This window comes from Artemia franciscana, chromosome 8 (assembly GCF_032884065.1).
Source record: "Artemia franciscana chromosome 8, ASM3288406v1, whole genome shotgun sequence".
NCBI lineage: Eukaryota > Metazoa > Arthropoda > Branchiopoda > Anostraca > Artemiidae > Artemia > Artemia franciscana.
The window spans coordinates 39,663,214-39,687,839 of record NC_088870.1 but is presented as its reverse complement, the minus strand read 5'-3'; the positions used below and the strand labels follow the sequence as shown (position 1 = coordinate 39,687,839).

The following is a 24,626-nucleotide window of genomic DNA, read 5'->3' as shown; positions in this document are numbered from 1 at the left end:
TACTAATTGAAACATCTATAATACCTGACAAATAATTTGACAAATAAATTATTTCAATTTTATGAAAGTTCCTTCCTAATGGTGTTTGTACGGTCTAACTAAATAGTAAATAGTAAAAAAAACTTCTTTATAATTCTAAAATCTTTGGGACAGGAATCTTTGTTGATAATGAAATATATTCAGAATTGTAAATATTTAAAATACGGGAACTGAGGAAAAATAAACATTATAATTCAAACGAAACACAAATATGGTCGGACGAAAAATAGAATTATAACAAAATATTTCAAGCAAAAGACAAATCAAAATAAAACAGAATATAATCTCAAATAAAAAACATATAGCCTATTGGGCAAACATGGACTGAGGGAAACAACCAACGAAAATTCATATGACATAAATTTTTTGCACATTAAAAAGTAAAGATTTTTGTTATTGTGGAGTTTCTTCCAGAAGAAACCATAGACAAGAATGCCACCCTTTTAATAAGATCCTAAGTTCAGAACTAAAATTCAAGAACTATGGAAAAATCTCAAGAGACGGCAACCTTGGCTCGCTATTATATATATTATTATTATATTGAAATTATATTATTGTATATATCACATATTTATAATTATATATTATATGAATACATATTATTATTATATTGGAAATCCCAAGAACTAGGGAAAAATCCCGAGAAACGGCAACCCTGGCTCATGTGCCTCCTATTAAAAATATTGCCTCCAATAATGATAGGTTTTATTATATTGGGACCCTATTATATTGGCGCCAGTTACTTCAGTTTTATGATAGAAAAGGTCATTGATTAAAACATTTGTTACTTCGGGGTTTTATCTGAGTTGACGAATTGTATATATTATATTCTACTTCCTAGGTTTTTACTTGGAGTAGCAACTATACATAATCATTCGATTTTTTCTTTCTCTTCTTTTTTGATTTTAGTTATTTTACATTTTACCCTTTTCAAATTGTTGTGGTTCAAACTTTTATACTTTTATCTTTTAGTCCAGTTTTTAACTCGTTTTTGAAATGGAATGAAAAGTAAATTTTGTTCTCGAGAATCTATGAATACATGTGAAAACAAGGGGGCGCAAAACGAATTCGGCTTTCAACAAGGAATTCCTACAAGGGTTATCCGTGCAATTCTGCCTGCTATTCTGTCACCACTGACTAAGCTCGTCAATCTGTCTTTCGAGAAAGGTATTTTTCCTGAATCTCTCAAGCGAGCTAGACCAATTTCTCTCCTATCTGTTTTCAGCAAAATTTTTGAGAAGGCTATGCTATCCAAGCTGCTTAGTTTTCTGGATGCAAAGGATTTTTTGCGTGATTTCCAGTTTGGATTCCGAGCGAGTCACTCTACAGAGCATGCTTGCGCAGCTTTGTCGAATTTCATTTCGGCAATAGATTCTGGTCATATCCCGGCAGCTTTATTTTTGGATGTTCGTAAAGCTTTTGATTCCTTGACTCATCGGATTCTTCTTTTGGAAACTATCGCATATTGGTATAAGATCAAACGCTTATTCTTGGTTTGATTCATATCTTTCTGGTAGGCTTATTTCAACTGATCCGCTTTCCCGGAGCCCTTCTGAAGTATATTATGGCGTCCCGCAGGGATCTGTTCTTGGTCCCATTTTATTTTTTATTTATTTTAATGATCTGATTTCGGCTGTAAAAAACACCAGGCCTCTGGCATGTTGCAAGCTGTGTCAGCCTGATGCTCAGTCGTGTTCCAATACTTCTTCTAATGAAGATTTTCTTGTTGCTCTTGCTGATGATACCACTCTTGGGACCCTTGGGAAGACTGAATGTGATATCAAGTCTAACCTTGTGGCATTATTCGAGAGAATTATGTCATGGTTTAATGCCAATTACTTGGTCTTGAATGTTGGTAAATCACATTTTCTTATTTTTTCTTGAATTGGTATAGCTTTCCCTCAGCTTACACACCTTCAGGTGTCACAAGGCTCCTTGTGTAGATCAGAGAATCGGGTGGTCCGGTTTCTTGGTATCCTGCTTGATGAGAACCTTTCATTCAGAAACCATCTAGCCATGATTAGGGTTAAGGTCTCACGGAGTTTGGGTATCATTCGAAAACTTAGGTACACATTTCCTGGATCTATTCTGAAACTTCTTTTTTTCTGTCTTGTCCAGTCATATGTTTCTTATTGCCCCATTGTATGGATGTCTACTTTTCCGTCTACAATATTGGAAGCTACAGTGATGACAGTGGTCAAATATGGCTCTGAAGCATGGGCACTCCGAAAAGCAGATGAAAATTTACTAGATGTTTTCCAGAGAAATTGCCTACGGATTGTTCTGGGTACCCGGCTGACTGACCGTATTTCAAACAGTAGGTTGTACGAAAAGTGTGGTTCAATCCCGCTTTCTGGGGCTATAATGAAAGAAAGGTTGAGATGGCTAGGCCACGTTCTGCGGATGAAGGATGACAGATTGCCGAAGATTGTCCTTTTTGGCCAACCGTCTGGGAATACACAGAAAGCAGGTCGTCCTTGTCTGGGTTGGGAGGATGGCATAAATAAAAATTTAAAGGAAATGGGAACTTTTTGGGAGGGTGTAAAGAAGGAGGCTTTAAATAGATTAGGTTGGATGAGGAGCGTGCGTAACTGTGTTGGCCTCAGACAGCTTGGTGCTGCAGTGAGTTATTAGTAGTAGTAGTATAATAAAGCACGGCGTCTGGTTATGGACACCAACCATTCTTCACCAACACCGCTCTTAAGTCTACGGTCTATTTACATTATTTCTTGTGCTTCTTTTGTCTTTGATCAACTTCACGGCAATCTTCCAAAATCTCTTTAGAAAACTCCTATGTTTATTTCTGATTCAGCTCCATATAGCCTTTGTTCTTCAAATAATATCTACATTCCGCCTACCCCTACTATTCGATCAGATTTCAATCCCCACATTGCTTGTCAACAGGTCTGGAATTCACTACCTTCTTCAGTGCAGAAATGCCTCTCGTTTGGGACTTTTAAAAGGATTCTTAAGGATCATTTAATAAAGAAGCAAATAGATTATTTTTTTTCCTCTGAAGAGTTGATGGCCCCTGTGTTTTGTTAGTGGTGTTTGGTTTTCCTCTCTGCACTTTGCTCCCAGGCCTCAGGTATGTTTTCTATGTTTGTTTTTTTCCTTCTAGTTGTTGCTTATATTGTATCCCCCATAAATATATTGCCTGTGAACTGCTATATGTGATTGCCTATACTGAATTTATTGCTTGTATAATAATTGTTTTCTTTTCTTATCCCCCTTGTATCCCGGGCCATGGAGCCTTTCGAGGGGAATTATGTGTATTGTAATTCGATTTTGAATTGTATTTTGTATTGTCTTCTATTTAATATTAATAAACTTCTCTCTCTCTCTCATAGCATAGATTTCAAACTGATCTAAGATGTGAATGCATAAATAAATAATGTAAGCCAGTAAATTAAGACGGCAATAGACCCTTAAGGTCCAAACCGGCGGTGCTTATCTCCGTTTCGTGGCCCTTCAACCAGGAAGTGCAATGGGGGGTTGGGGGCCAACCATCCTGCGCTTTCGCACAAACTTCCTAAACCAACATAAATAACGTGGGTGGGTTGAACAGACAAGTAAAGCCCAATCCGTTTTGCCCCCCCTCGTTTTAAATTATATTCATAGCAATTAGTCTTATGTGTATATAGACTAAGTATATTAATATAGATATCATGAAACAGAGTTAATAAAATCATTATTGGCGTCTCCATTCTTCGCGAAGTAAAAACACCTCTAAAAATACACCAAGGGAAAAACCCCTAAGAAAGGAACCTGGCAAATCATTTTTCAAACGCAAAAGAACTTCAAATGAAAACCATTGTTTGACCAATTCAGTGAAATATTTTTGTCACTGTTGCCATGTTGAACTGTTAAATTAAAATAAGAAAAATTAATTAGTTAAATTTCAAAACGCTTTTCGTCGCCGAAAAATTTGAGTATTAACAATCGGTTGATTCTCAAAGACAACTACACCTTCACAAGAAACCTACATCTATTTGGTGATACACGTTTTTAGCTCATTTTTACTGATTTTTCGCTAACATTTTTTTTCAATTTCAGTGCCTCGTACTATCAAAAACCGCATAGCTTCCTGAAGCCCATTTCATTAAAAATTGAGTTCCAGATTTATCCTGATTATTTAAGTTAAATTAGGCTATCTAAGTTTTTATTTAAACAATTCAAAAAATAAGATTTTATTTTCACTGTCCTTGTCAATCCGTTCGCGGCTCTTTGGTGATGACTTTTAATCCAACAATTAGCTTTTTATGCTGATTAACTAAAAAAAAAAACATTTTTTCAACTGGAAGTAAGGAGCAACATTAAAACTCAAAACGAACAGAAATTATTCAGTATATAAAGGAGTTGCCCCCTCCTTAATACATTGCTTTTCTCGCTAAAATTTTAAGCAGCTGTAAAAAATGCTTCGTATTCTAACTAAAAGGACCCTTCCGTTAAAAGAGTCGTTCTTAAAACATTGAGAAAACTGTCAGACTTTAGAGTAAAGAGAAAGGAATTGAGGAGGGGCAAACCCTCCTTCCGTGATAAGTTTTTCCCCGAAATCCAAACTCGCTGAAATTTTTCTCGGAAAATTCCCCCAGAACATCTCTGTATGCAAAATTGACTTGGCAAAGAGATACTAACACAAAGAAAAAAAATTTTGTGTAGGAATTCTGTCAAATCCCCCCTGTGTAAACTTTCCAGGAAATTCCACTCCCCACGGAATCGTCCCCGTGAAAATTCCCCCCAAGCACAGAATTCCCCCACAACCAAAAAAAATTTCTGTATACTTCCCATTAACAAATACTATACGTAAACAATAGGCACATTTTATAACTATGAGACTTGTCCTCAGGGGCTTAGGGGAGTCATGCTATCTCCAAAGGCATACTTTGGGGACCTGCCTACTATGCTGAACAAAATGGCTACCATATATTTCGATCAGACATTTTTGGGAAAAAAGGGGCCTGGGAGGGGGGCTAGTTCCCCTCTAATATTTTTGGTCACTTAAAACGGGCACTAGAATTTTTGATTCCCGTCCAAATGACGGAAAGTATTCCGATGTTATAGAACCATTGGTCGATACGAACACCCTTGGAAAAAAAAAAAACAACAAAAAAACAAAAAAGAAGAAATAAAAAATAAACAGGCATCCGTGATCAGTTTTCTGCAAAAAAAAAAAAAAAAAAATCTAAATTTTTGCTAATAGGAGCTTGAAGACTTCTACAGTAGGATTCTCTGATACGCTGAACCTGATGGTGAGATTTTGATTAAAATTCTTTGACTTCTAGGGGGCGTTTCCCCCTTTTTTCGAAAATCAGGCAAATTTTCTCAGACTCGTAGCCTTTGATGGGTAACACTAAGCTTAATGAATCTTATATATTTGGAATCAGCATAATAACCCAATTCTTTTGATATTTCTACTGATACAAAATTCCATTTTTTAGAGTTTTGGTTACTATTCAACCATGTTGCTCCTTACTTTAATGTTACCTTACTTTAACGATTTTCAAAAAGGAGGGAAACACACTTAAAAAGTCAAGGAATCTTAATGAAAATCGCACCATGAAATTCAGCGTATCAGAGAACCCTTCTGAATAGGTCTCAAGCTGCTATTTGCAAAAATGTGTAATTTTGTGTTTTTTTTGGCAGATCACGAATCAGGAATGCGTCTTTATTTTTCTTTCCCAGGGGTATTCTTATCGTCCCAATGGTTCAAGATGATCGAGAGGGGGTTTATTCAAACGGACATTAAAAGTTCTAGTTCCATTTTAAGTGACCATAAATATAGGAGGAAACTGGCCCTCCTTCCGTGCCTCCCTTTTCCCCAGAGTCATCCAGTCGAAATTTTGAGATAGCCATTTTGTTCAACATTATTTAAAGATCCAATAACTATGTCTCTGGAGATTATATGACCCTTCATAGCCCTTACGGAAAAGGCTGAAAGGAATGACATGTGGCTTTTGTTTACATGTTGTATCGTTATTGGGAAGTATAGATATTTTCCAGGGGAGGGGGGTTTTCAACGGGGAGTTTTCCATGGGACAGGAGGTTTCAGAGGGGGGGAACTTTAAAGTGGAAATTTTTACAGCAGGGGGGAGGGATATTTGCCAGAATTCGTACACGAGGTTTTTTTTTTACTTGTCTTACTTTCTCTTTGGTGACTCAATTATATACGTAGAGATGTTCCTGGGGATTGTCTGGGGAAAATTTTCAGAAGGGGAGGAAATCAGGTGAGTCAGGGAGATTTTTGCGTAGAGGAATTATAGGTGGGAGAAACTTCCCATTGGGAAAGTCGAGAGGAAAAATTCCACGGGGGAAGATTTCCAGTATGATTGTAATAAACGATAAGAAATTACATAAAAACAAGTCTACCCCACCCCCATCAATACTTCGCTATTTACGTTAAAGTTTGACTTTTTGTACCAATTCTAGAACGACTCTTGAAGCACAAGGCCGTTTAATCAGAAAAACAAGCTTTTTTCAAGTACTAAAAAGCTTTAGCATGAAAAAGGAAGGATTAAGGATAGGACAGCCCCTCTCACATACAGAACGATTTCTGTTCGTTTTAAGTTTTCATGTTGCTCCTTACTTTCAGTTAAAGAACCACGCTTTTAATTTAATTACTTTAAAGAAAATCACATCTGGTCTTTGCCTTTGGCATGAGAATATCTTATTTACATATTTAGAAGTTTTTGCTAAAAACTACAGAGCAGATAACTATATGCACAATTGTCATATAGAATAGAAATATCAGCTATAAGAAAACTGAAATAAAAGATTCCACCAACTTCCAAAAACTCGATCCAAATTTACCATTGTTGCACCTCAGCCCATATCCCCCCCCCCCCAAAAAAAATCCATCTGGAAAACTTTAGATAGGAATTATAACAGGAAAAACATACACATAGTACTAATAATGGTTACAAATTTGTAATTGTACAAAGTTGTACAATGTAAAATTGTAAACAAATATTGTTTACAAAGTAGTTGGGTATGGTGTGGTAGAACAAGAAGTAATTTACCATTGTCTAACAGCTGCCATATTTTGTTGAAGTATCTTATAGTCAAGATGTAAGCTCGAATCAAGCTTTTTCATATTCACTGGCACAGTCGCTGTCATAATCCTGATTGTGGCTGAACCCGATGACACGTGAAATCCACGTTCATTGCTGGTAAAGGTAGCGCCTAGCTTTGGGTCTTGTTGCTCTAATTCCTGACACAACTTCATTCCCATGGCATCAACAGCCTGTCTTGCCGGCATTGACTTGAGGATCACAACGAGATCAGCCATATTACTTCCACGCATCATCGTTCCTTTTTTGTAAGAGCCAACTGGACGCACTTCTTCAATTTGCTAAAAAAAGAAAAAAAAATTGTCTTTGTCTTAAGATAGATAGACAGATAGATAATTTTTATTTGCAACAATTAAATTAACAGATATGACAAACCAGTGCACATGCCTGGTGACATACTTTAGCATTGACAATGTTACAATGTTACATACACTACGAAAATAAAAACTAGCACTAACAATGTTACTTACATTAGCACTGACAAAATAAAAATAAATCAAGCCAAAGTAAATACAAGCTTACAGCATCAACATAAATATACAAAAAAAATAAATAAACAAAAAATAATTCCCCGCAACATATTAAACACAAAACACAAGTCATTAATTCTGAAAAATTAATTTCATCACTGCTTTGTTAAGTTTTTTTTAATAATTTTAAAAACTCTCGCTTATTGCTACATTCTCGTACTGATATTGGAATTGAGTTCCAAATTTTTGCCCCAGTATAACAGATGCGGAAACCCGCTCTTGACGTTGGACGAAATTCACATGAAAAATCTGAACAATGAGTGGTTGGATAGTTATGGAATCGGGAATTAGTTGAAAAAATACCAGAGAAATTTGAAGGTAAACTATTGTATAAATAACCATGACAAATATTAGAAATAGAAATTGTATGAAGTTGATCCAAAGAATATATTCCTGAATTCCCATATAAGTGTCTAACTGAAGATCCATGCTCAACATTAAAAAGAATTCTCATTGCTTTATTCTGGAGTATTTGGAGAGATTTAAATACAGATGGAAAAGTAGAAGCCTAAACAGAAATACAATAAAGAAAATATGGGTGGACAAAAGAATAATAAATTGCTTTTAAAATATTTTTAGGAAACAAATAACGAAGACGTGATAGAATACCAATATTTCGGGAAATTTTTAACGATAGTGTTTTCACATGTTTATGAAACGACAAATTTTCATCTAAAATAATACCAAGGTATTTAAACTGGTCAACTCTTTTTAATTCAAGACCATTCAACAAAAGAGAGAATCCATCTGAGATGACCGAATCAGTTCGCGAAAACAACATATATTGGCATTTTTTCTCATCAAGAGCTAGTAAATTCCTTGAGTACCAAAAAGATACACCCTGTAACGTGCATTCAAGGTTATGGAAAAGAACTGCTAAGTCCTGGTGAGAGGAAAAAATTACTACATCATCAGCAAACATGATAGTTTTACAAAGAGGCAAAACATCCGGTAAATCATTTATAAAAAGAAGAAATAAAACAGGCCCAAGGACGCCCTGAGGTATTCCATAATTAATCTGAAAAGTATCTGAACGAAGATCACGGGATTTATTGATACATTCTAGTCGTCTCCCAGAAAGATAAGATGCAAAAAAATTAACAGTTTGTAATGAAAGTCCATAAGACTTAAGTTTCCTAAGAAGCAAAGAATGATTTACAGTGTCAAGCGCTTTAGCGACGTCAAGGAAAATAGCCAAAGCATGTTGATCACTATCTAATGAGTCATTTATATTCAATAAAAGTTCATGAATTGCCAGTTCAGTTGACTTTCCCTTTATAAATCCATATTGAGAAGTGTGTAATATCTTATTATCGAATAAATTTTTTGTAGTTGACTATTAGCAATTTTTTCCAAAATTTTACTATAAACTGAAAGCAAAGAAATACCTCTATAATCTGAGTAATCAGTTGAATTACCGGCTTTAGGTAATGCTATAACATTTGCTTTTTTAAAAGCTCAGGAAAAATCCCATGTGTAAGTGATAGATTAAAAATATGCGCCAATAAAGGGGAATGCTCGACGCTACCTGTTCAACAATTTGCGCTGAAAATCCAAATTCATCCATAGAAAAACTTGGTTTAAGCTTCATAATAATTTTTTTTTTCTCCTGAGGCGCAATCTCAGAAAAAGTAAAAATTCTTTTGTGCATGCTGCTCATTACCTGGAATAATAGGGGAAATCAGGTGCGCACTCATATTCGATGCAAGTCTAGAACCAATATTACTAAAATAATCTCCCAAAGCATTTAAAATATCTTTAGGTTGTGTAATATTTTCCCCATTTATTTCCAGGCAATGTACACTAGTACTCTTACGACTATGAGGACGTATTCTTTCATTTATCATTTGCCATGTCTTTCTCATATCAGATTTATATTCCAGGAATTTATCATTATAGAATTTTCTCTTCCCATGTCTTATAATAGAATTTAGCTTATTCCTATAAACTCTATATTCCTGAAAAGATTCGGGGGTCTGCAATTTTAAATAATTCTTAAACTTTTTATTTTGATGTTTTAGGGATACCAAAATACCTTCTGAAATCCACGGGTCAAATCTCTGCGCAAATTTTCCATGCAAAACACGTGTCGAAAAAGCCCTACCCCGCAGTAGAATCATTTGATCAATAAAATTCGAAAATGCAGCATTTGCATCATCTGAATTATAAACCAAGCTCCAATCATGATCCTCAATTAACTGCCGAAGGACTTTACAATCAATTCATTCAAATTGTTTTTTTTCGAATTATTCCTTATTGAATCAGGATGTTGTTTATTAATATTTTTAAATCAAGAAGAACACTCACCGGAAAATGATCTGACATATCAGACAAAATTACAAACGATCTTGTTGCATGGACTAAATCAGAAGAATAAAATATGTTATCCAATAGTGAAGCTGTATTAGCTGTGAATCGAGTTGGGAGAGATATACTTGGAAGAAAACTAGAACACAACATCATGCTTAGAAAATCCTTACTATTGCCAACATCGAGATTCAATAAATCAAAATTGAAGTCACCAGAAATTATAATCGGTTTTCTAGACGCTTCTAGGTTTTTAACAGCGGTTCTAAAACTTAAAAAAAATCTTTAGGATTGCCGGACGGAGGTCTATAAACAGATCCAAAAATAAATGGGTTACAGCCCAAGGGGTCAACTTCAACAAAAATAGTCTCACATAAACCTTCCTCAAAAACAGAAAAATCACTGAGAACTCGAAAAGACCAATCATCACGAATATACAATATCTGCCCTCCCCTCTTATTCTGACACCTTGTACGTGAAATACACTTCATCCCAGGCAGATCTAACATTGTAAGAGGTGTATTAGTAGACAAAAAAGTTTCACAAACCCCTACAATGTCCCTAGGACTAGATGTAAGCAAGAACTTGAATTCGTTGAATGCACTTTGTAACCCTTCACATGTCCTAAGAACTGAAAGTCCTTTCTGACAGACCCTTCAATGTCCTAAGAACTGAAAGAACCCTTGCGCATTCACATGTAACGATCGGATCAGAAATTCACACTTGTTAGACTGATTGGTTAGAATGCCACCCGAAGAAAATTCACACTCGGGAAGATTTTTCACACCAGCCATATATTAATAAAAATGATTCAGTGTTGTGATTTAAAAAAAAAGTACTATTATTGGAAAAATTACTGTAAACTAATGTTATTATTTTATTATTTACCTACCATACGCACTCTACACTCAGTATATCATCAATTTTATTGAAACAGTCGGGAAACTATTATTCAAAAGCAGAAGAGAGTGCAGGATTCAAGTGCCCATTCAAAACTGAGCGGACTTTCCCTAGTGAGTTTTCCGTGCTAACCATTCGGCCAGGACTGTTATTGAAATACCATTAATGATCATTAAAACCTGTGGTTTTTATGACACAAAAATAACTACTTTTAGGTTGCAAATTATAAAGGCCAATGCAAAATAAAAAAAAAGAATAAAAGAAAAAAAAGCGCAAAGTAGTAAAGTAGCATAGAAGCGAGTTAACACAAATTGCATGTTATTGCAATTTAGTTTCTCACCTGAACAATCCCGTATACTACTACTACTACTACTACTACTACTACTACTGGACGCACTTCTTCAATTTGCTAAAAAAAAAGGAAACAAAGAAAAACTTGTCTTTGTCTAAAGGCGCAACATTGAACTAACACCAGCCGTATAGTAATAAAAATGATTCAGGGTTGTCTTTCGGAGAGGGTTCCAAAGGTTAAATATCAGTAACAAGCAAACTCTTGTATACTGATCAATGAGATTTGCGCAGCGCAGGTGGCAATTTCACGTTACTCTATACTCGGCCTCGGAGTGCTACGCGTGTTTGGGGGGACAAGTCACTCAACACTTGCCATGTTTTCTCCTAGATTCTTCAAGGTGCCCATTCAAAGCTGTGTGGACTTTTAACTTGTCCTACATGGACACTTCACTAATCCTTCCCCCAAAATAAAACTGCCACCACCAAGACTCGAACCAGCGACTCTTCCCTAGTGAGTTTTCTGTGCTAACCATTCGGCAAGGACTGATATTAAAATATCATTAATGATCAGTGATTATTTGTTAATAATCAAGCGACAGATCAAAGCAAATTCACCTCCTAAAATGCTTACGATACATAAGAGAAGCTAACATTGTAGCCTTTTCTGCACTTAATGAATACAAATTACTATAATTGTGTGTTATTCGTTGTCTTGAAACGAAAATACTGACAACTAGTTAATTATCATTAAGAACAATTGAGTTCTGGAACGCACCCAGTGTCAAACATTCGACAACAAGCATTTTATTTTTACACTTTATCAACAATAAAGAGCTAGACAGACGTAGTGTTTAGTACTGTCGTGTTTACTTTGAAAAACACAATAATATAAAAAATGAAGCTTCAAAAACGGGCCTGTCCGGGATTTGAACCCGGCACCTCCTGCACCCAAAGCAGGAATCATACCCCTAGACCAACAGGCCGTGTAGTAAACATTAAATTATATTATATTTACTTCGATTCACCATTTTACTTCTTTAGGGGAAGCTTGCATGCCCGAGAGCCGGAGATTAAAGCATATAATAGCACTAAACATTGCAATGTAAACCTCTACTAAATCTACTCAATCTAAACTGTGCAACTAAACCTCTGACCGGGCCTTTTAAGACAATCAAAATAAAAACCTAATCGTTCCAAACAGTCAAGCGGAAACTAACACAACCATATATCTTAAAATTAGGAAAAATCAGGAATTCAAATTTTAATAAAAGAAACACCTCAATATGCAATATGTATTTCTAGCGAGCCTGCATATTAATTTTTTCTGCTATGACCATGGTTATTTTGTTTTTGTTGGTCTTGGTTTGTTCTCATTTCGCGTCTAGTTTTTGTATCGTTCGCTTCTTCTTTCCCCACCCCTTTTTTTTGTCACAGCAAAGTCTGATAAAAGTTTTCTTTCTTTTTGTATTCCTCGTGGATCAGAAACCAATAAACAAGAAAAAATACAGTAAGCAGTACGAAAATGTTGTTCGATCGTACTTTCCACACTTATAGGTCGATAAATTGCAAAAATTTTCTAATTAATTTTTAACAGTAGGGTTTACGAAAAGTGTGGTTCAATCCTGCTTTCTAGGGCTATAATGAGAGAAAGCTTAAGATGGTTAAGGCACGTTCCGCGGAGGAAATATTGCCAAAGATTGTCCTTTTCGGCTAACCGTCTAGGGCTAAACGGAAAGTAGATCATCCTCGATTGGGCGGGAGAAATTCGTAAGGAAAGATTTAAAGGAAATGGCAACCTCCTAGGAGAGTTTAAAGTAGGAGGCTCTGAATAGATTGGGATGGGGGAAAAGTATGCATAGCTGTGTTGGCCTCAGGTGGCTCGATGCTGTGGTGAGTTGTTAGTAGCAGTAGTAATTTCTACTTTGGAAAAAAATGCACCATAGAGACGGAGAAATTTATCACTGGGAATCCAGAATTGCTACGTGATGAATTCCTATACGATGAGTCCTATCCTATGTGTCTAGGAAATCCTAACGTGATCAAGTGATGAGGCTAAGATTCTGTTATTTTTTTCATTAATTTTCAATTTTTTAATTAACAGATTAACATTAATTTAGTTTCCTATTTTAACTGAGATTAATTACTTTTTAATTAAATATACGTTTAATAAAGCTGCGTTTTATGGAAGTAGGATTATAGGTTGTCAGAAACGTGTTTTTTGGCAACACAACTGGGGCGAGTAAGAACTTTAAGTTAAGCGCGTAAAACGCAAAGCGGATAACTTCAAAATGGGCACAAAAGCAAAGAGGTTGGAATATACAGAAAAGGAGCCATATGTCGAAAAACAGAAATAAATTGCAAAACAGGATAATTAATCCGAAAAAAATGCACCGTCGAGACGAGGAAGTTACTATTGAAAATCCAGAATTCCAAAAAGCAAGCATTTCAATAAGAAATTTTTAAAACTTCTAATAAAACCATATAGCATATAGCTTTTTTTTACACATCAATATATACGTTCAAGTGCAAAAGCAGACAATTCATGTCCAGTCCGGTTATACAACTGTTAAATAGATTTGAGCAGAAATCCAAAAATATCTTAAAACTGACATCTAGGCGAGTCATTTTAGGTAAAAATCCCCCCTACCTGGAAATAATTCCCTAAAGGAAGAAACTTTACAAATGCATAGTACAAGCACCCGACAACAACATATCAAAAATTTAAATCTGTGCATGCTGTGCTACGGTCGCCATCTAGGTCCCTTTTTGAGTACATTACGCCATCTAGGTATTCACTTGTTGAGTACATTTCACTAACAGTCGTAAATACAAATATGCTTTTCAAACAAAAGTTAAAGAACACAAAAAGTGCATCTGTTTAGTTCTTATTACTTTTGTCCTACCTTTTATAGATATTGAAAAAACTCAAATTAGTAACAACAAAGCCTGAATTTTGTTCGAATTTCAGCAGTTAAAGTGGGAAATTTCATTAAACTTAATTTAATACGTGCATAAATCATTAAGATTTTGTACTAAATAACCTTTGTTAAATGAAAGCTAGGATATGATTTACGATAAATAATGACGAATTGCCAAAGATGGTTCTCTTTGACCACCCCTTCTAGAAGGGTAAAGAGTGAAGCTTTGAAAAGACGGGATGGAGGAGGAGCGTGTACATCTGTGTTTGCACCAGGCGGATTGGTGTTGAAGTGAGTTAATAGTTACAGTTTTAAGTCGTTCTTTACTATTTATTTTTGTGTGTGTGTCATACCAAATAGTTTTAAAAAATTGGTTAAAACTAAATTTCATTCAATGAGCGTTTTATATATTTAATGTATTTTTGAGCATTATATATATATATATATATATATATATATATATATATATATATATATATATATATATATATATATATATATATATATATATATATATATATATATATATATATATATATATATATATATATATATATATATATATATATATATATATATATATATATATATATATATATATATATATATATATATATATATATATATATATATATATATATATATATATATGAAGGAGCTAAGTGGTGTTGACTTCTTTTTGTTTTATCATATTTTACATTTTCCTATAACCTTCATGTGTTTTAGAATAATTAATAGTAAGCCATCCAAATTCAAAAAAAAATACTATTCTGAAACCTTTTTAAACTTTTTACATTTTTCCCATTTTTAAATTCTTGCCAAATATTTAAGTTTTCGTCCATATTTGTAATTTTTCGAAATTTACTGTGATTTCACCATGCTCAATCCAAAAAAATTTGAAATCTAGAACTTTCATCAATAGTTTTAGAAAATTATACTTGAATTTTTTTTTGTTTACTTTTTTCTAACTTACAAACATACACCGACCATATTTACATTTTCTACAGCTTGTCTGTAATTATACCATAACAAGTTTTCTCTGCAACTCTCATTCATATTTTCAAATATTTTTCAAAGCTTTTTTATATTTTTCTTATTTTTTTTTCTTTTTTGCTATTCCAAAGTTATTCAGAAGGTATTTAAATTTTTCTAAAACTTTTCTGCAGTTTAAATATGAACTATAAGCCTTTGCATGGAAGAGGGAGGGGGGTGCTGACCCTCCTTAGAAAAAATCTAATTTTCCAGAATCTATAGGCACCTCTTACTCAAATTATCAAACAAAAACAAATTTATTATTGCATCAACCCCCACCAAATATCCATCCCATATATATATATATATATATATATATATATATATATATATATATATATATATATATATATATATATATATATATGATTAATATAATTTGGAACTACTGTGTGTTTTTAGTTTTGTTTTGTTCGTTCATTTTCCATTTTAGTTTGTTTCGTTTTGTTTCTGTTTGGTGTATTTTTTTCACTGCAGACGGCTATTGAATATTTAACCGAAAATCCCGGTTTTATCCTAGCCATTGTCTTCGCAAAAAAGTAAAACACTACACTTAAACCCTACTAAATACACTTCCCCAATTTTACGCCGTATCTCGTCGCGTCCGTGTTACTTTAACAGTGTTTGAGATGCATAAATGACATATGATGGTAGCCAAAACGTATTCAAAATGTTACGTATATCAAACGGTTAATTAGGGTTGTAATTAAGAACTTTATAAACGTTTTGCCCAAACCGTTATATATGAGTCACAAGAAATATATATATGAGTCAAAGAAAATGAACAAGAGAAAGAAGATAGACAGAACACAGAAGAGAAAAGCACAAAGAAATAAGGACAAAAGGAAAGGAAAAAACAAGAAAAACAAAAAAAAGAAAGAAGAAGAGACAAAACAACAAGGGATATTCTTACGCACGAACCTTCCGCCACTTTCAGTGAACTTTCAGACAACGAACTTTGTGAATTACAATCCCGATATATTTACTGCAGATGGGTGTAAAGAATAAAAGAAAAGGAAACAAACAGAAAGGAAAACAGAAGAGAAGAAAAATACATTTAAAGAAAAGAGAAAAGCGAAAGCAAAAACAAGTGGGAAACAACGTCAAAAGGAGAAAAAAAGAGAAAGAGGTGACATCAAAAGGCAAAAGCGCCAAAACTGAAGGAAAGAGAAAAAGAGGAAAACTAAAAAAAGAAAAACAAAAGGGGAAATTCTTACACATGAACTTTCAGCCACAGGAGCTAATATAAACTTGTCCAATATACCTCGCACTTTAGTCATCAAATTGTTGATAGCAGCTTCTTCTTCTTCCGTTGGACTCAGTTGAGCATTCAAATTCAGCAAATCCTGAAGCAAAATAGATAACTTGAAATAATTTCAAACATATTAGTCACTGGTAATTCTTTATGTTTTGGAAATGTTGGCTGGACTGCTGGAAATGCTTTGTTTGAAAATACACTTTTGAATTAAACTTGTTTATTTATGCCATTTCCCCAATTGCAATATAGGTTTTAAATGTTGATCTTAAGGTCATGTTGGAATATTGCTTGTAATTTCCCTTTTTAATTTCCATAATTAATTTATCAATGAATTAAGCAAAAATTATCCCTGAACTGAAGACCTGCATTTCCTTGAGCACTGATATGGGCAGAGAGCTACAAATAGCACTCAATATGTGCTAACTTTTAAGTTTGCGCGGAGCTTGAACTATTTTCTAATAAAAAAAAAAAGAAAGACTGCATCTTCTACATTTTCTTGTTATCTTGTGACTGGAAGACACCTAACAATCCAGCTAGAATAGTGTGTGGCTTTTTATCTCCATATGCAGAATGCCTTATTAAATACCAAGAATATCTGTAGGCCTAGTTACTAAGGACAAATTGCTTCTAATGTCGACTCCTTGTCCCCTAAAAAAAAAAAAAAAAAAACTTGTTCCCCTAGATTTCCTCTCCCATCTAAGCATCTAACCTGAGTGCACCTAGCCAGACATTATATCTTATCTTTCCCTTAAGTTGTTCTTTAAATATATGGAATCATAGATCTACAGAAGTCTGACCTTTACAACGACGAGAAGTTTCTCACGGGGTAGGGGAGGACATGTCGAATCAAGGGCGTGTCCAGAAGTGGGAGGGGGTTCTGCCCGACCTGTAAAAAGTAGTAAAATGCATGTAAACAGATTTTTGAAGTATTTTGTAAAGTTTTTTTGATATCCCCCCCCCCCAAGAAGATAAATCCAGAATACGCTGGATAATAAAACGTAATAATCTGGGCTATTAACGACTTTGAGATTGTTACTAGTCTGAATTTGCTGTAGGATATTTATTCTTATTCCCACTTCTATTACTTTTATTAACAATCTCATTAAATTCTTAATAACTGCTACTTCACTCAGGCTATTTTAGGAAAAGTCTGTCCCGAAAATTATCCTTTCAGTCAGCACGTTTTTGAGAAATCAGGCGGCAGTTTTAGAGCGAAAAACCAGATATTGCAGGGAAACTTGGCAATATTTCCCATGTTTTTACATGAAAGTATAAAATATCTTCGACATTTTCTACTTCTTCTGAAAGATCATTCTCTAATAAACTCACAAACTGGAACTCGTAAAAAGAAGGATTATGGTTAAAACAGAACCAATATTAACTAGGCTAATAAACATTCTGATTGTACGATAATCACTAACCAGAACTCAAACAGCCTCTGTTAGGTAGTACAAACTCGGACCAATAAACCCCAGGTCAGCTGTCTTCTGATGATATTGATAACTAGTCTTTATAGGCTGGATTTATTGATCCAATCCCCTTTCAATATCCTAATTGGGTCACAATACAAGTATAAGCTTTTATTTTCCCCTGAAACGTTTCTTTCTGTCTAAAAGACTCTTTTAAACGTTAGACAGGGTGCACCCCCACCCTCCCAGACACCGTTATTTACGTTCAGGTTGATAATTGCTGAATATTGAATGTCACTGAAAATTTAAACCCCTTGACAGTTTTTGGAAGGAGGGAGTGCCAAAAATAAATTCAAGTGCTATTATTTTCACATTTTAAAGGGAGTTCTTCAAAATAATCGTTCTTATGGCAGATTCACCCCTACCCTGTTTCTTCCTACCTAGATAAGGATAATAATACTAATAACAAAAATTGGTTAGACTTGCAATTTTTCTACAAAAGAAGGGGAGGTTAAGGGGTGAATTTCTCCTTTTCTCAAACACAGAAATAGCCGTAATTTTGAGATTAATTTATCAAGCTTTATGCGGAAGGCCATACAGAAACCTTCCTTGTGTAGACAAGTGTTTGTTGGTAAAAATCAAAAAGTTCAAAATGATAATAACCGAAAGCCTAATCAAGGATGTTTTTCACAGTTTTTTACTTTGTTATAAAGCTTACTTTGTTACATTTACTTATTCACATATGTTTTACTGAGATAAAAAAAAAAAAACATTTTGTTTCTGCAAGTTACCATGAAAGACCAAAATGGAGAATTTTGATATTCACCAGTGAAGATCCAAAATGCCTTTTTTTCTGCTTGGATTTAGTCAACTTTGTCAGTTCCATGCAAGATTTAATGTTGACAGGTTAGGTTTCTATCCTGTTTCTGAGATTTATAACGTAATTTTACTTTTTTTAACTTTTTAACATTTTAACTTCTTACTTTTTTTAACTTTTAACATTTTAACTTTTCCTGTTAAACCTTGCGTAAGACTGACAAAGCTGACTGAATCTAAGAGGCGAAAAAGGAATTTTGGATATTCACGAGTGGAATGTTGACATTAATCAGATTTCGGTCTTTCACAGTACCATATACACGCCATAACACTTGCCTGAACACAATCAAACTTATTATCTGAGAATGTTATTTTTTTTTAATTTAAAAGAAATCGTTTAGCTGAAATTCTAATTCTAAAAATGTTTTTTAACTTGAAAACAGATAAAATCAATGTTCTATTTTCTTCTTCTTCTTTTTCAACAGGCAGGGGCTTTTCAGTTGAGACTAATCAGCCCTTTTCCTTTTGACTCACTCTGTGAGACGGACAGAGCTATGGAGTTGGTTTGTCCTTATTTATCTTGTATCTGCTCAGATTTCTTGCAACAGTAAATCTTTTGATACTAGGAGTTGAATTATAAGAGAATATATATTGAGTTATGTACTCTATGTGCAAGTATGGTCAGCAAGACTCTTGGCTGATAGTGAAATTTTGTGGTGTTTGAAGCATTCTAACATTTTACACTGCAGGGTATACTGTGCACACGTCAGCATATATTTTTAATTAAACTAACCTGATTAAATTCTGTTTCTTCAGGTAATGGTTTCACTCTTGGGAAAGCAGGCTCAGCCAGAACTGGATCAAAAGTAGGTCTACTTATAAACCTTGTAATTGGTCTTGCAGACCCTCCTCTTGGCCGATTTCCACCAAAACCACGACCCCGACCTCCAAAACCTCGAGCCATCATGTATTCACTTGAGAATCAACAATAGTTCTGGAATAAAGTTCAAGTTATGACATGAAGGTTGTGCTGTAAATATAAGGCTACCTTTTCTTATTATCATTTTATTTTAATTATAAATAAAAAGACAATGGGTTCTAAGAAAACATTTATGAATAAATAAATGAAACCTAAAACGAGCAGGAATTTAAATTTGCAAGAAATTTATTTGTATTCCAATTGACTTCAAGGTTACATGAAATGTGAATAGGAAAGAGGGGACCTCAATGAAGACAGCATATATTGAAAAGAATTTATGATGCATCAATTCATAGCCCCCCCCCCAAATAAAAACATTTAATTTTATTTATATTTGACAATTTAGTAAACAACTGGACAAAACAGACATAAGATGCAAAAACAGCCACAGATGGGAAAAAAGTTCCAAAGCTGCCAGTAGCAGAATTTGACAGAATTCCAAAAACTGCCAACTCTTTAGCAGCACAACTTTTGTTGAGGCAGCTTTTCTATGAACAAAAAGTATTCCTATATGTAAAAATGGAACTTTCAGACAAAATCTGCCAACAAATTTCATTAGGCCATTAAAACTGCCAAGTGGCATAGCTAATAAGAAACCCCACTCTTTGCACAGCAGCCTGAGAATGATCAGAATTTTTCCTTCGCAGTACATAGGATATGTAGACTGAACCATATAGACCTAAGACAGAAAAAAACCTTGAATGATATTTGGTTGTATTGATTCTTGATGTAAAAGCTTCAAACACAATAATTATTTTAAAATGACATAATCATGAATTTATTTAAACCCCAACAATTACAACAAAACAGGACTAACTGTGATAGTAGTTTCTTTGCTATATTTACCTTGAAGGTCACCACTCTCTCAACAGTTTGTGACGGGCCAGTTTGAACAACAGCTTCCAGAGTTATTAATAGGAGTCAGATACTAGCTCAAATTACAAGAAAATCAGTCAATTTGTCAATCAGCTAAAAATATATCAAACAGCAAACGCTATCAATACCATAGTCTTATCATGATTTACTTTTGTAAATTTTCATAGGATGTTGCTTCAGTAAATAGAGCACGTTTTGTAGAAACAATCTAAATTCACTTATATTTTCAACAATGTTCCTTCAATCAAATATTTATAGCTCAGTCCCAAGCATCATTCTGGTTGGGTAATCTTACACTAGAATTTTCAACCAAATTGAATAGAAGGCCAACTATATCTAAGCATTGTTACATTAGCAGTCTAATAGTGTTTTCAGATACTAACTCAAATTACCAGAAAATGAGTTAATTTGTCAATTAGCTAAAAATCTATCAAGCAACAAAACCCATCAATACAACAGTCTTATCCTGCACATCTTGAAGAAAAAATCAGAATTCACTTATTATATAATCAACAATGTTTCTTCAGTGTAATATTTGTGACTCAGTCCCAAGCATCATCCTCCTTGGGTAATCTTGAGTAAAATAAACAATGGGTAAACATTGTTACAGTAAAACCTTGTAAATTGCCAAACAACAGAAAAAAAGCTTTAGTTTAGGCCATGAGCAACACATATCTAGGTACTTGTATAATATTCCAACCATACTCAACAAGTCAAGTTAGGTTAAACATAATGAAATATACTAAAATATGATGAAAATATGATACTTTAGTAACAAAATTTTGGAAACTACAACAGAGAATTATGGAAAGCAGACCACCCAAGATGCATTATATTGAATACCTAACCAAAATTCTGACTATATATCAAATATTAAATTAAAATATACCTGCATAGTAGTTTATCTCTCCCAGGCTAAGCCAATTATTTCCATGTGCATATAAAAATACAGAGAGAAACCAGTTTTATTATAGGGAGAAAACAAAATGTGGTTGGGATATCATACAAGTAACCCATATCTGTTTGAGCTTAATTGCAAACCTCTTAAATGAGACATTTTCTCAAGGCATGTTGATCCAACCTAGCTCTGACAGCAGCTTATCCTCCTCTATTCAAAAGGGCTTCTTACTGAAAAGTTACAACTGTGACTTTTTAAGCAACAAATAATAAGATTGAAGCTACACAATGCCACAATTGAAGTTGCAAATTGAAATATTTGAAGACTACATACAGGGTGGAGGTATTATCCATGAAATTTAAAAATTCTATCAAGTTTTCCACAACAAAACTCAATTTGTGGAGACCTGCTTCCAAATTTTAAAATTGAAACTGGAAGCACTAATTAATATACACTGATATTGAAAATTGTCTACAGGGTGGGGAGCAATATGGCTCCAGTCCTATAGAAGACCAAAAACTATGCAGTTTCAAACTTTGGACAAATGAAAATTTCCCCCATCATTCCAGCAAAATTTTAAGGTCAAACTCTATAAACTATGTGTTCTTTCTAATAAAATCATTAGCCTATAGTGTCATTAATCTGAACTGCAACAAATTTTTATCACTCTTTACTCCATTTTGAGTATATTCCTTTCCAGCTTAAAGAAAATCAAATGGCAAAACTGTCATTGATTAGCCAATTGTAAATTCTATTTGCAAAAATTATATTGTTTCAAAAATTGCTTGTACTTGTTTAGACAAGAGCCAAGAGCTCATATGGAACTTGTGACAAGGTCAGAAGAGCCAAGAGCTTCTTCCCACTAAGTTTCATTACAATCTCTCCACCTCAAGCCTTTTACAAGATTTCGAGTTTTTCTCTCCTACTCCCTCCTATGTCACTGGATTCGGTCAGGATTAAAGCTCTGAGACACAGGTTTCTTCTAAATCTCAAATTTCACTAAGATCTGGTAACACATTTGTAAGTTGAAAATACCTCATTTTTTTTAATTTTGCTGAATTAACTGTCCTTCCACTCCCCCTAGATGGTTGAATTGGGGAAGCAACTATTTCTAATTTAATCTGGCCAGGTCCCTGATATGCCTGCCAACTTTCAGCGATCACTATATCGATCATGCATCTAGTTATGGTCATACACTTTTTATGGCACTTGGTATTAACCAAGTGACACATAGTCATTGCAAATTCTGTCAGTCTCTCAGTTGGTCTGTTCCAGTTTTGCTAGTTTAGGTACTTGCAGATAGGCTAGGACAACAAAAATTTGGCAGCCATATCAGCAACCAGACAAATTTAAATCAGAAATAGTCGTTTCCCCAATTCGACCATCTGGGGGGAGGGGAGTGGGGGGACAGTTAATTCTGAAAAATTAGAAAAAATGAGATATTTTTTACTTACAAAACAGTGATCGGATCTTTTTGAAATTTGATATTTACAAGGATATCGTGTCTCAAAGATGTTATTTAAAATCCCAATCGGATAAAGTGACATTGGGGGGAGTTGGAGGGGGAGACCTAAAATCTTGTGAGGGATCAGGATGAAATTTGGTAGGAAAAATAAGCACAAGTCTTAAATAGGTGATTGACATAACCGGAACGGATCCGCTCTCTTTGGGGGAGTTGGGGGAGGGTTAATTCTGAAAAATTAGAAAAAAAGAGGTATTTTTAACTTACAAAGGAGTGACCAGATCTTAATGAAATTTGATATTTAGAAAGACCTTGTAACTCAGATCTCTTACTTTAAATCCTGACCGTATCCAGTGTCAGTGGGGGGAGTTGGGACAGGGGAACCAGAAATCTTGGAAAAGGCTTAGAGTGGAGAGATCAGGATGAAACTTGGTGGGAAGAATAAGCACAAGTTCAAGATACATGGCTGACATAATCGGACCGCATCAGTTCTCTTTGGGGGAGCTGGAGAGGGGAGGGGTTATTGGGAAAAATTAGAAAAAAAGAGGTATGTCTTGGAAAATGTGAAAATTGAGGTATATTTATCTGACAAATGAGGGATTGGATCTTAATGAAACTTGACATATAGAAAGATTTTATCTCTGATGCTCGATTTTCAATTCGAATCGGATCCAGGCACACAGGGGGTTGGAGGGGGAAAACAGAAATCTTGGAAAATGCTTAGAGTGGATAGATCAGGATGAAACTTGATGGGAAGAATAAGCACAAGTTCTAGATACGTGACGGACATAATTAGAACGGATCCAATCTTTTTGGGAGAGTAGGGAGGGGGGATGTTAATTCAGAAAAATTAGGAAAATTGAGGTATTTTTAACTTAAGAACAGGTGACCTGATCTTAATGAAACTTAATATTTAATAGGAACTCATGTCTCAGAGCTCTTATTTTAAATCCCAACCAGATCTGGTGATGTTGGGGGGAGTTGGAGGGGAAAACCGGAAATCTTGGGGGAAATCTCCACTTCAGCCTTTTCCAAGATTTCCATTTTTTTTCCTTTTACTCCCCCCTATGTCTCCGGATCCGATCAGGATTTAAAATAAGAGCTCTGAGACACAGGGTCATTCTAAATCCCAAATTTCATTAAAATTTGATAACCCATTTGTAAGTTAAAAATACCTCATTTTTTTGAATTTTGCTGAATTAACTGTCCTTCCACTCCCCCCTAGATAGTTGAATTGGGGAAGCAACTATTTCTAATTTAATCTGGCCAGGTCCCTGATATGCCTGCCAACTTTCAGCGATCACTATATCGATCATGCATCTAGTTTTGGATCTTCTTCATGTATAAATTGGGGTGGTTCATGATTCAAACCTGAGACCTCTTGCACCCTGAGCAAGAATCATACCCCAATACCAAAAGTCATATTTAAGAAGAACAATCATGGTTCTATTGGCAAATAAAATTCTTCTTACCTATCTTGTTCACTTGCTCCCCCCCACCCCACATATGGTCAAACTGGGGAAGAGACTATTTCTAATTTAATCTTATCTGGTCCCTTATATGCCTGCCAGCTATCATTGTCTTAGTTTATCTGGAAGTGCCCAAACTAGCAAAAGCAGGACAAACAGACAAGTGCCATAAAAATTTATAATCAGACATCAGTCCCCCATCTTTACTTTATCAAATAGTTTTATTGAATAGAATCAAAAGAGAAGGTTTTGACACAAAAAAGTCACAAATGTGTTTATCACAAGAAACAATTTCCTTTTTTTCTCTAACCCTGATTATTATTGAGAGTTCCTTCTATTTATGGATATATTTCCAAATAAAAAATGCAGTTT

The 24,626-nt window shown here is 34.5% G+C and overlaps 1 protein-coding gene and 1 non-coding gene across 3 annotated transcripts in view; both read right to left on the bottom strand.

The window, feature by feature from the left end:
* Positions 1-24,626, bottom strand: part of LOC136030414 (interleukin enhancer-binding factor 2 homolog) — a 59,870-nt gene that overhangs the window by 28,265 nt on the left and 6,979 nt on the right. For both annotated transcript variants that reach the window (XM_065709376.1, XM_065709377.1), the window contains exons 2-4: positions 19,364-19,564; positions 16,305-16,433; positions 7,059-7,390 (exon numbers count right to left, since the gene is read on the bottom strand). In XM_065709376.1, coding sequence (XP_065565448.1) covers positions 7,059-7,390; positions 16,305-16,433; positions 19,364-19,537 — 635 coding nt within the window. In that variant the 5' untranslated portion in view covers positions 19,538-19,564. The remainder of the gene's footprint in view (positions 1-7,058; positions 7,391-16,304; positions 16,434-19,363; positions 19,565-24,626) is intronic.
* Trnap-ugg (transfer RNA proline (anticodon UGG)) lies at positions 12,049-12,120 on the bottom strand. The gene has a single exon. It is a non-coding gene; the product is annotated as a tRNA-Pro (tRNA).